Source organism: Balaenoptera physalus (genome assembly GCF_965194825.1).
Source record: "Balaenoptera physalus genome assembly, chromosome: X".
Lineage (NCBI taxonomy): Eukaryota > Metazoa > Chordata > Mammalia > Artiodactyla > Balaenopteridae > Balaenoptera > Balaenoptera physalus.
The window spans coordinates 66,414,940-66,427,864 of record NC_138903.1 but is presented as its reverse complement, the minus strand read 5'-3'; the positions used below and the strand labels follow the sequence as shown (position 1 = coordinate 66,427,864).

Genomic DNA, 12,925 nt, shown 5'->3' with positions numbered 1-12,925 from the left:
GAGAGATACTCCATGATTCCCCTGATGTGCAGTCTCCCTCACTGCATAGGTTCAATAATCCTAATTTTGTCAGACTACAGGTTTGTTCCTGATGATCTTATGCTGATTGGGCTGTCATAGGTAAAACAAGTGGTGATACAAGTAGAGAACAAAAGACCCTGTGGGCAGAATAAATGACTGCTTACATCCTCAAGATCATTTTTTGTCCAAGATATAGTCCAAGCTGAAGCTTTAGTCATCACGTCCTTATTGCAGGCCATAAAAAGGAGAAAAGACAGAGGATAGAAGAGGAGCAGAAGGGACCCCAGTGGAGTAATTAGCTTCTTTTAAGCAACTTTCTTAAAAGATCCACAAAACAAAGTTCAGGTTACATCCTATTTGCCAGAACTTAGTCATATGGCTAAGCCTAGCTGCAGAGGAGGTTAGCAAATATAGTCTTTAAATCCAAACATTGATCTGTGCAGCTAAAATTTGAAATTCTTTTATTAAAAGAGGGGGAGAATGGATGTTGTGTGGGCAACTAGCAGTCCCAGGGACATGCAGGACCACTGTGTGTGGTTGTGCTGGCTTAAGCAGTGCATGACTCCATTAACACAGACTAAAATGTGAATGGTATCCCCTGGAGTTAGTTGCTCAATGTAGTGGCCTTAGCCACAGAGCATTATAGATATGACTTAGAAGCCATATGAATGAGAAGGAAGTAAAAGGAGGAGCAGAAGGAGAGATATTGCCAAGATTTTAAGCCAAAATAATGGGGAAAAATGGTTATGACCCCCCCAAAAATGTGAATGCACAAGGAGCCACAGGTTAGGGAAGAGAGGAGAGTAATATGATTGGTTTGAGATAGCACATGTACAAGTCAAATGCTTCCCGTGCTGTAGGCATTTTTTTTAAAATCTGGACTCTTAATCATAGGCATATTTCACTTTATAAAGGTAATTTCATGTACCTAGTGTTATGCCTGCAAATTCCTATAGAAAAGTAGGCATTTATCTAGTGGATCTTGTTCATGAGTTGGCTTCTCAACTCCTATTGCCCAGTGTGGAAAGACCCTTCAAAATGTAAAGTTATTTGGATCATTATTTTTCTTTTCTAATATATCTCTGTCTGGATGGATAGAACAACATTGGAAACATTTTAGATCTTCCTTCATTCTGATTGTTCAGTGTCTCAGCTGTGATCCTAGTGTATCGGAATTAAGCCTGATATACACTACATACTTCATTCACTCATGAATTCAAATATATTTATTAAGATCCTACTATATGCCAGCCAGACATTGTTCTAGGTGCTAAGCATACAACAACAAGCAAAACAATGTTCCATCCTCCGGGGTGGGAGTAAAGGGGAGAGTGATGAGTTATAATTAAAAATACAGCTAGGAAAGGGGGATAGAGAGCGCCAAGAGAGCTGTTATCTTAAATAAAGAGGTCAGGAAAGACCTCTCTATTATGGCGATATTTGAGTAGAGATCTTTGAGAAATGAATGAATATCATATGAATATCTGTGGGAATAGCTTTCCAGACAGATGGAATATCATGTGTAAAGGACCTGAGGCTGAAGGTGAGAGCAGGAGAGTATGAGTCACTGATGAAGGTGACAGGGATCTTGAAGAAGATGATTACCCTTTAAATAATGGGTAAAGACAATATGGAAACGTGTTCATTATGATGTAATGAAGAAATGAATGAATAAATGATAAAATGAACTCCAGGATCAGATGAAATATTTCAAGCTTGTTTGAAAAAATTATAACTTTGTTGGTAATGACATTGCTAGAACATTTCCTTGAAGAAAGGAAGACGTTTCCTTTTATCATATACATAATTCAAATACTTCTACAGATAATTCTACAATGATTCCACATGTTAATCCATTCTCTCTCTTACACTGTGCTGCACTAATTTAGAATAGGTTAAATTTAAGAGTACTAAGTTTCAGAGCTGAGGTCCAGCTCTATTCTGTGTGAATTTGTAAGGTTTATTGTGTGTCATGTAACACTTCCTTACCTAAAGGCTGAACCAACCTGTCACTTCTATGATTTGCTCATCTAGCCTATCAGGTTTAATGTCCTAAACCTATTGCAGATTATAAGGAAATGAACAGTCTCTCTGTGTCCAGAACAGATGGATTTCTTTTTAACTAAAAATAAATAATGCATGGATTATATTGTCTAGATGAAAAACGCAAAAGTGAGTGACTTATCCCAACACAGTGCATTTTAATCACTTAAAAGAAGAAATGAGTCCAAAGGAGAAGCTTGTTATTTCAGACCATATTGACACAGTGTCCAGGAACATTGATTCAAGAAGTTAACTGTACAATTAAGAAGTGACTGAGCACCAGAGTCATAGATTGGGAATCTCCTTCTAGAGTTTGAGAAATGAATAAACTGAAATTAATAAATATGTGAGGGAGACTGCCTAGGTGGTCAGTAAAACCTTTTCTTTCTCATCTTCCTGGGCACAGAGCTAGACTAAATTTCCCACCCTCAATTCAGTGACAGAAGACTGAGTGCTATTTAACAGAATATGAGTAGAAGATGTGTATCAGTTCTAGGACAGGCCAATGCAAGTCAATAAACAGTCCTTCATGGGCTTTCCCCTTCCCTGGCAATGTCGTTGGCAGTAAGTAATGAGTAATTAAAATTTCCTTCTTTGTGGATTTTGATTTCCATATTTAAAAAAAAAGACCATAAGTTTGTTTTTTAATCACAAAAAGACACTAAGAGTTCTACCATATATTTCCTTAGCAAACCATATCTATATCTTATGTATATTTAAGTTCTGTCTTCCCCATTAGATTGTTAACGTCCATGGTGTGTAAGACCCACTCCATAAATATTTAAGTAAATGAATGAATGCATGAATCAGGTCAAAACAATCAATCCAGAATAAGTGCTTAATATTTAATTTACTCAATATAGTACATCATTTAATCTTCCTTAAGCAGTTTTCATCATATCACTAGCCAAGAATTAATTTCTTAATGTGTAAAATAGGGTTGATAATGCCTATATGATAGGAATAAGATATATGTAAGGCATCTAGCTCAGTATCTAGGGCTTATTATTAGTGCCCACAGTGTGAATCAAATACATATTTTCAACCTTTTCTACTAATTCCTTTGTACGTACATATGTCCTATACTTTAGTCAACCTACACTAATCACTATTCCTTAAATATACACTAAAGGACTGTTTCCTGGATCTCCATCATTTGAATATGCATTCACAAATTTTTGCTATAATTGAATATCAGTTGAAAATCTTATGATTATTTATCACTGCGATTATATAAGAAAATATCCATTTTTAGAAAGGCACACTTAAATATATAAGGGTAAAATGATATAATATCTGAGATTTGTTTTCCATGCTTCAGTAAAGCAAAAAGGAGGATAAATGAAGCAAATGTGGCAAAATCTTGGTAACTATATAATCTGGATGACAGACATATAGGGGTTCATTATACTATTATTTCTACTATTGTATATGTTTAAAATTTTCATAACAAAAAAAAATAATTTAAAATAAATGTCCCATATGTGAATTTGAGCTTACCAGGTAAGCAAGTGTCAGAGTTCATGATCTCATCCAGGATTAAGAGGCAATCAACTTAATTCAATGGCAGGGTGTTGCAGGGAGCAGAAGGGAGAATTCCTTTGTTTATCTTCCCTAAACCAAAGGACAGCATGTAAGCCTCAGTGGCTTTGGGGGAGAAAAATGACATTAAGAGCGACAAAATTTTTAGAAGCCTTGTTTTCTTTAATAAAAAGTCAAGAACTGGGACTTCCCTGGTTGCGCAGTGGTTAAGAATCCACCTGCAAATGCAGGGGACACGGGTTCGAGCCCTGGTCGGGGAAGATCCCACATGCCACAGAGCGACTAAGCCTGTGTGCCACAACTACTGAGCCTGCATGCCACAACTACTGAAGCCCACACTCCTAGAGCCCATGCTCTGCAACAAAAGAAGCCACCACAGTGAGAAGCCCGGGCACCACAACGAAGAGTAGCCCCCCCTCGCCGCAACTAAAGAAAGCCCGCGCGCAGCAACGAAGACCAAGCGCAGCCAAAAAAAAAAAAAAAAGTCAAGAACATGTAAATTTCAAATTATTGTGATTTTTATTTTAAATATAATCCAAATTCTCAGAATTGTGTAAGATTGGCCAGATATAGTTTAAACAGAAAGGACATCATAAGAATCCTAAATCATGGAGAAGCATGGAGACTATTTTAAAACTGTTTTCTAGAGGAAAGTGTCTTGTGCAGGGATATATCTAAGACAATGGAAACCTTATGGAATGATGTCTTGTGCAGTGTTCTTAGTGTAACAGGAAGGACAATAAGTAAGTTAATAAACAATCTTTACATACATAGAGGATTTTCAACTGGGTAAAGCACATCCTTTTGTGTCTTTTTATTTTTTCACAGGAAAATGACATTTTTGAATTAGGTTTCTGAGATATATTCCAGTTGCAAAGGCTTATCCTCTAAGTTGACATTTTTAATTTCCTTTATTTTCTTTACAATGTAAAAACCAACCAGTAATACATATTAGAGCTTCCAACGATTTAGCCTGAAAAAACTTATTTCAGGAAGATTTCAGGAAGATAAAGCCTCAAAAAGAAAAAAAATAATAAAAAACTACAAAGCACTTGAGGAAAATGTGTCAGCCAAATTCAGTTCATAAGAAAGGTTAAGAAATTAAAATATAATTTTGAAACTGAAGAAAGATTACAGTGATATGGTAATTATACTATAATGCTTTTTAAATGTCTCGGTTGTATATGTAAAAAGGAATCTCTTAGAAGGAAAAAGACAGAGAAATTGAAAATGTCTTGAGGAGTTTAAACTAGTTTAGTGCATCACTCCACAACAGAATGCTTATGATTATTGAATACTTCAATTCCTCATCCAAATTATCTGTCTATTCTAGCAAGAAGCTTATTCTAGAATGGGAATTTGGGAAACAATGAGATTCATAATCAAAAGATGTAGATCTGAGTCCCAACACCACCACTTATGTGACAGATGGCAAATTATGATTCAATCTTTGTTTTTCAATTTATAAAATGAAAACTTAAATACTGACTTCAAGAAAGTAAAATTTATACTGAGGAATTCAGAGAAACCCTGAGTACAGCAGGGAAAACTTAAAGATAGCCAGTCATATATAAGGTTATCATGTGACAGCAGTGCAATTCAGGAGACCAACAACGTGTTGACATTCATAATGCTTCCATATTTCTAGAGATAGAATGTAGGCATAGAAAAAAGACCATTAACATAACATACATACAGGCCTTAATTCTGAATAATCAGTTAAGATATTAACTTATCTGAATAAACAACATATGAAAGCAACTGTGGAGTACAAATTTGAGGTAGTGAGAATCATCTACACTGGGTGCAAGCAAAAAAAAAGGCTGTATTACCTGTAGAAAATTTAAAAACAGTAATAAAACCAACAAAAACCTGGTCAGCTTTAATTATCACCATGCTCTGGCAATTTTAAACAATGTCATTGATAAAACACTCCTCTCCAGAAACACATTTTCTTGGTCCAAGGTCTAAACAATTGATCAAGTTACTGTTGAGTTTTATGTATGTGTATGTGTATATATATATATATATATATATATATATATATATATATATATATATTCCAAATGAGCACATATGCATTAATAAGCATTGTATTGTACATAGAAGCAAATTTAGAGAACTACCAGTTATAGTAATGGCACCTGACACACGACACACACAGACTCAGCTACAGGAGTTCCTAAGTTCCTAAGTTCAAAAGGGTTTAGAATTATTGAAGCTCACTTTGGGTGCAGTTCATGTCTCCAATCATTGGTACAACATATCCTTGTTTAAACTATAGTTTCAAAATAAATAATGACAGTGCAGTGAATGTCTCCACTTTTGGAGCAGGGTTCAGTATGCTTTCTTTATTAGTTTCATATTGCTGCTGTAACAAATCACCACAAACTTAATGGCTTAAAATTTTAAAATGGCTGCAGTTTTCCCTTCTGTAAATGCAAAAATTAGTCTGTGCTCTTTCCCTGCCTCCAAAAGATGTCATGGAGATAAATAAGTGGATAGGTACCACATTCTGAATAAATCACAGATGTTTACACACTATGTCAAGCCTGGCTTCATATCATCTTCCAAATAATTCAGAGGTAGGACTCAAATCTCAAACTTTCTGGCCTCTAACTATAATGCTACCATTTATTAATAGGATCCCCCTTCTTCCAGTTTTCAATAACAATAATACGTCCTTCTGATCCCTCACCAGCAGCATCCTTAAAGTCCATATTTCCACTGACAGTCTGTACAAGGCTATTTAGGTTTTCTGTCATGCTCCTCAATATTCTTCCAGCCTCCCCCCCACTGCCTGATTCCAAAGCCATTCCCACACTTTAGGTACTTGTTACAGCAGCAGTCCACTTTCATTACCAAAGTCTATGTAGTTACTACTACTCTATAACAAATAACCACATAATTAGTGTCTTAAGACAATACCTGTTATCTCACAGTCCTGTGGGTTAGGAGTCCAAGTATGACTTAACTGGGTCCTCTGTTCAGAGTCTCACAGGGCTGAAATCATGGTATCAACCAGGACTACAGTCTCATCTGAGGCTTGAGTTCCTCTCCCAAGCTCACCAGTTGTTGGCAAAATTCAATTCCTTTCAACTGTAGGAGTAGAATCCCCATTTTCTTGCTGGCTCTCAGCAAGTGGGAGCACTGTCAGCTCCCAGCTGCCACCCTCAGCTCTTTGCCACATGGCCCCCTTCTCTCACACATCTGTTTGCTTCTTCAAGGCCAACAGAACATCTGCTACTGCTTGTCTCCTTTAAGTACTTGCTTGATTAGGCCAGATCCACCCAGGATATTATCCCTTTTGATCAACTCAAAATCAAATGGTTAGTGTAAAGTGTTCCGTGTTCTTATTCCCCTTCTTTTTCCCAGTTTTTATAACCTAGTTCTTAGACAGATGCCTCTTGTTCTAAAGCAGTCTATCAACAGTATGTTTCATATTCTCTGTAAAATCAAAGAGAAAGTTAATACAGTAAAGCATGTTCTTCATCTCAAAAAGTCTGCCTAATATGATGTATTTAACACTCTCTTACCTTTTAAAAAAACATATTTTTATAAAATGAAAACTTTAACAGATGTTTTAAATATTTTTAAGAACTGGCCAAAGAGAATTCATGGAGAAATCTATTTGCTTTGTGCACAATCGTTGCTGCTGACTGTGTGCATCTCTAGTGCAGCTCTTACCTAGGGGACCACTGATCAATTAAGTTTAATTTTTGTCTCCTCCTGTGTCCACTGAGAAAAACAAGTCTCATTCACCCTCCTCTCCTCTGGTAAATCGTTTCTTGCATGATCATGCTGTGGTTAGACTATTTACTGTATGCACTATGAACATTGCAGCTTCCTCTAGCTAGTTTTAGCAAACAAAGTCAGTATGTCTATGGGGACATGCACAAATCTATACATTTGTAAAGATAACTGAAAACATGCACTCTTAAAAGTCATTAGATGAGAAGGAACATCCCCCTACCCATATAAAATCAGTTGGTCTATTTTTGGAGTCTGACAAAATCCCGTTTAGAAATATGTTCATTTTGTATTAATGTATAAATGTGTGCTATTGTCCACAGCATTATAAAAGGAAAGCCACTCTACCAGGCTTTATATTTATTAATTTCTGCTATATTTTAGGTAACAACTTGGTTACAAGAGAGAAGCAGGTACTGAGCAGGTTCAGTCTCCTGCTCCTTTAATGTGAACTGGGCTGTGTTCACTAGTGTGACAGGTTCAGGCTGCTGCTGTTATCCCCATAGAGTATTTATCAAATCTTTTGAGAGATATATCAAATAAAATCAGAAAGCTAGAGTCACTCAAATGGCAAGAGTCAATTCTTATGTAAGGACTTCTAATCCAAAACCGTGTACAACTTTACAGGTTTGAGAGAACTTCACTACAGGAAATAGTGAGAAGCATTAAGAAATAGGCATAAATCATTTTATATAAGACATGACAAAGAGATTATGTACCTAAAAAAAAATCAAGTGTCAAATAATTTTCAATACCTTTTAAAAGTCAATGACAGACATATAGTCATAAGAACCAAAAGAAATTTATTTACAAAATTTCTTACTTGACTGGTGGTGAGAAGCAAGAAACCATCAACTATAAGACCCCACTAATAGTGTTCAAGCCAGTTCATACAAGAGAACAACCATTGCAGCTCCTGATGATTAGGCCAGAAAGATGTCCTTCTGCATGTCCTTCCAGTGAACAAGGAGATACATTTGACCACAGGGGCCTGTGCAAGTAGCATAATGGTACTTGTAGGCTCAGTTGAATCACAACTTCTAGAGTGCTGTTCCCTGTCTACCTTACATAGCTGTTTCACCACTTTTGTTGATTTCTTTGTAGGCTTCTTTCTCTTTTTCTCCTCCTTTGTTGGTTTTTTCCTTTTCTCCTTCTCTGTTGGCTCCTTTCTCTTCTTCTCCTCCATTGTTGGCTCCTTGGTCTCCTCCATTGTTGGCTCCTTTCTCTTCTTCTTTGTCCTGAACACTAGTATAAACTGCTTTGTTATAACCTTCCCTGTTCCGAGCAATTTCAATGGCAAAAAATTGTATCCTGGGTGCTGAAAGGTGAATAGAATTGATTATTGTCCCAGTCACAGTTACTTCTCTAAACCTACTGGAAATCTATTGACAAAGCTGAACTAACATGCAAAGCATTCAAGTATAGTCATAAGATTCAGAGATGTGAATTCTAATTCTAATCCTATACTAAATGATGCTGAAAATACTTATCTTACCTCACAGTTACTCAAGATACAGTAACATGATCTTTACAGATATAACAAATAAAATGATTCCCAAACTAACTATTCATGTCATTGATTCATCAGTAAAACCAGATCCCTCACTCTCCTTATACAGAAACAATCCCAGAGGCATGAAACTCACCAAAGATGGTGTTTTCCTCAGTGTAGCCCTGAGAACAGTTCAGTCGCAGCAAAGTACCATAGTTGAAGTCTTCTACAATCCCATCAAACTTCAAACAGAATGGTCTCCACTTCTGTAAAGGCAAAAAAGGTATCTTAGCTAAAAAATGCAGGAGGCTGGTGAAGTCAGGCCAGGAGAGGGGCTTCCATTTCCCCAGTAAGGAAAATAACCACAGTGAAAGAGACTAGAATTGAGCTGATTGCTAGTTTCACTAGCAATGAGTTTCTGCGTTATCTTTGGTATCTTTAGGCTGGTATTTCCCAACATGAACAATATTTTAATCTGATAAAATACTTAAATCCTTGACTAGAGAATTAAATTTTAATTTCTTAAGTATATTCTCTGTTTTAAGTTATTGGCTAGTTCAGCCCAAAATGGTTATTCATCCCCACTGAAGCACAAATGAGACAAAGAAGGCAGGAATTTGGCCCAAAGTCACAAAGTTAAATTTTAAGAAAGAAGTCCATCCAATAGAGGCAATTTTCCAAAGATCAGTAACAGCCTGCTTAGAGTTAAAAGTTTACATTTCTCATAAGCCGAGAGTCTACCCTCAAGGAAAAAAACTTCCTAACTATAAGAGTTTTAGTGCTCTGTAAAAGTATAAGGTAATCCAGCAAGCAATGCAAAACACAAGTTTTCCAATTATCCACGGCCTGTGATAATATGATCTTAAATCCAGAGAATCCAAACACCTCTCCGTACCCTATTTGCCAACCCTCTATCTAAGCCTTCTGGCTAAAGTACTCACATAAATAAATTTATTCCTTCTCCCTTGAAAGAGCTAGGTGGGTAAGGATCAAAGGTCCAAATCAAAGAGGAAAAAAAAATAGATTCAATGAAAATGAAAAATCCATAAACCAGAAAAACATTCATTTAGTAACACATTAGTTAATTACAACTACATAAAAGCCCTGGTGCTTTAGGTATTTGCCTTAAAACAAACCCCCCAAAAGTTTAAATGTATAAAAATGTATTCACAGTCAATCATTGGTCAGATGCTAGGCAATATTTAAAAGAGAGACTTCTTACCTCTTTAGCTGCTTCTGATTTGAGCTCTTCTGGGTCCAATACATCTATCCTGAGTTTCTTAAAATTTTCCCGAAACTCAGAATAGATTTGGTCATCCACTTTGGTGAGTTTCAGGAACTGTGGGTCAACTGATGAAATCAGCTGCCAGACAATAAGACAACATAAAGATGCTAGTCTCTAATTTACTATATTTCTGTCCCCTCTTCCCCAGAAAATCCTCATGGTTCTCAGGGCAGAAAAGTTCATTAGAAAATATAGACAGCCTAGGTCCCAGATGAAATCATGACATAATTTTAAAGGGCCATAATACACTACAGTCCCTTCCACCAATTCAAACCCCTTTGGCCCTATTAATGTCTGGCTATTACCCTCTGTGGATTATTCATTCAGTCAACAAACATTTATTTAGTGCCTACTGTGGGCCAGGCATCCTTTTGCTAGTTAGGAACACAACACTGGGCAGAGAAGCACAACTCCTCACTGTCAAAGCAAAATTGACTTCCATGCCCCAGTTCTCCTTAGAGTAATAAAAATTATCTCCAAAACACAACTGTTTAACTTGCTGAGAATGGTGATTAGCAGAGCACAATATGCTGAAATTACATGTTTAATTCTGCTTAACAATGAAGACAGTCAACTCACTTTGTAGTAGACTTCAGCATGCTGCATTGCTCTCATGGCCCAAGCCATCTCAATATCAGGCTGCAAAGGAGTGAAGAACGCCAGGTCAGAAATCACCCAATCTTGCTACTAGAGAACAAATTAAGGAAGTCTATGGATGTCTAGTTAATGCTCAAGAGGGCTACCAAGCTTGGTGTTACTGTCAAAGGTTAAAAACTGGACTAAGGTTGAATTCTCTTGGAACTTGTTGCCTCCTCCCCTGTAAAATGGGATAATCTTAGGCTTAAAGGGAGGCTGTATGTGAAGCTCTGAGCAATTGGTATAGTGATTGCTGACTAATATTTCTGTACTTGGGAGAGATTTATCCATAGCTTTCTTGCCTCCTGATCGAGTGTTTGTTGTAGCTGTCTTCATCTGTGATTGTAGATCTACAGAGTTGGGAGAGAAACACTACAGGAAGAGGCAAACGAAGAGATAAGGGGCTCTTTTAGGTGGAAACACCTTTTTTTTTTCTTGTTGATGCTGGTACCTGGCATACAAGTGACCAATACAAGATTCTGGATGTTAAAAAAAAAACTGGACTAATAAGTTTGGACAATATAATAATTCTTTTGTCTTTATGACAACCAAGAGAAGCTACCCACACAGTCTAATAAACAAAATGAGCCACTGGCTGTCTTTTCCCAGCAGCTAGTGAAAGTGTAGAAGACTACATAAAGCAGTAGATAAATCACCTTCTCAGGACTGAGTTAAATTATTGTAAAACTGAAATACCCACATACACCACTGAGTTGTTGAGAGGACAGAGTAAGATAACAGAAGTAATATTACTCTTCACTTTTAAGAGTGTACAATGTCATAATCAGCATTTGTGTTCATCAGATAGCCAATTCCCTATCCTACAACACTTAGAAATGAATCAATATCGTGAAGCAGGCTAGGTTATAATAAGCCTTACCAAGTACCTGTTCCACTGGAATCTCCCACTCCAACTAGATGGATCTATTTCACTGTCACCAGAAAAAAATTTGCATTTTTACCTCCATGCCTTAGACCATGCCCTTTTCCTGGCTGCCAATCCATATCTTTTGTCCACTTACACTTTGAGGATCCAGTTCCATATCCACTTCCTCAGCAAAGTCTTCCTTTACTGTCTGGGTCCTTAGGGGTTTCTTCTTTGGCTAAACTCCTTTGGATCTTATGCCCTGATTCACTAATCTACCATACATCACATTATTATTTGAGTGTTATTACTATTTTCCTGTCCGTGTGTCTTATAACTCAAAATACATCATGTACTTTGTCCTTAAGGATCTAAACCAGATACACCATAAGCCAGTGCAACTTTACTGCACAATGCAGTCACCCGGGGACCTTTAAGAATACTGATTCCTGACTCTAACCACCCAGATACTGTGATTTAGTTGGGATGGATTGCGACCTGAACTTCGAGATATTTAAAAGCTTCCCAGGTAACTCTAAAGTACAGCACAGTTTGGGAACTACTCCCATTGGCGTTAGTCTTGTGTTTGCGGACCAAAAGGATTAGAATTAATTGAAAGGCACATTTTCTGGCAGACGTAGAAAGAGTCTACGGAAGCCATCTGGGTAGGAGGGTTACAATTTCGTGGCGGGCCCTGCAGACATCCCAGGATAGCTGCGTGCGTGGAAACTGTGGGTGAGTCATACTCACATCGTTGCCGTAAGACTCGGCTGGGAGAGAAACAGCGTGCGCCACAGACGCCAGTTCCCCGGAAACCTGGGAAAGGAAAAAGAGATGGGGAAGGAGAGTTCGAGTTTCGACCCAGCTCGGCTTCCCCACTCACCCGACCCCAGAGCAGCGTCTCACCACCTGATCATTTCCACCGGTCGCCTCCATGTTGCAGCCCACAAGGCGTGGCTCCAGTTCTCCGGAAATGACGTTTTGCGTGTTCCTTCTGCAGTTCCCAGTTCATTGAAAACGGACGGCCGGCAGGAGTGGCTTTCATCCGCCCGCGGCTGCGCCTGCGTGCACCCTCCCTCGCCTGGAGGCAGTACTTCCTTGCCCCGCCTCATACGCCTTGCGCGAAGGTGTGGCTTTGTTGCATATTCTGGGCTGCTTGACGGTCAGGAGGTGGTTTAACAGTCAGTAATATCTGCGATGAACATGGGAAAAGACTGATTTAAAATAATGCAACTTTCCCATCCCCACTGCGCTGAGTGCCCTGCAGAGATTCGAATTTACATTCTCCACT

The 12,925-nt window shown here is 37.8% G+C and overlaps 1 protein-coding gene across 3 annotated transcripts; it reads right to left on the bottom strand.

Moving 5' to 3' along the window:
• Positions 1 to 8,139: 8,139 nt before the first annotated feature.
• On the bottom strand, positions 8,140 to 12,694 carry PBDC1 (polysaccharide biosynthesis domain containing 1). Of its 3 annotated transcripts, none has more exons than XM_082447467.1 (6): positions 12,544 to 12,694; positions 12,385 to 12,450; positions 10,713 to 10,772; positions 10,071 to 10,211; positions 9,003 to 9,114; positions 8,140 to 8,674 (listed from the first exon to the last, which is right to left on the bottom strand). In XM_082447467.1, the coding sequence occupies exons 1-6, from the start codon at positions 12,568 to 12,570 to the stop codon at positions 8,421 to 8,423; spliced, it is 660 nt and encodes a 219-aa protein (XP_082303593.1). In that variant the 5' UTR covers positions 12,571 to 12,694; the 3' UTR covers positions 8,140 to 8,420. The 3 variants fall into 3 exon arrangements, with proteins under 3 accessions (XP_082303593.1, XP_082303592.1, XP_082303594.1); XM_082447466.1 differs by having other exon boundaries at positions 12,541 to 12,676; XM_082447468.1 differs by having other exon boundaries at positions 10,713 to 10,820; positions 12,544 to 12,576.
• Between the last annotated feature and the right edge of the window lie 231 nt (positions 12,695 to 12,925).

Bases quoted from the DNA above. Each gene is read 5' to 3' on its own strand.
- PBDC1 (XM_082447466.1), bottom strand. From the start codon at position 12,570: ATGGAGGCGACCGGTGGAAATGATCAGGTG. The intron at 10,773-12,384 runs GTGAGTATGACT...ACTCCTTTGCAG, and splicing joins CCGAGTCTTACGGCAACGAT to CCTGATATTGAGATGGCTTG. The intron at 10,212-10,712 runs GTGAGTTGACTG...ATTGTCTGGCAG, and splicing joins ATGCTGAAGTCTACTACAAA to CTGATTTCATCAGTTGACCC.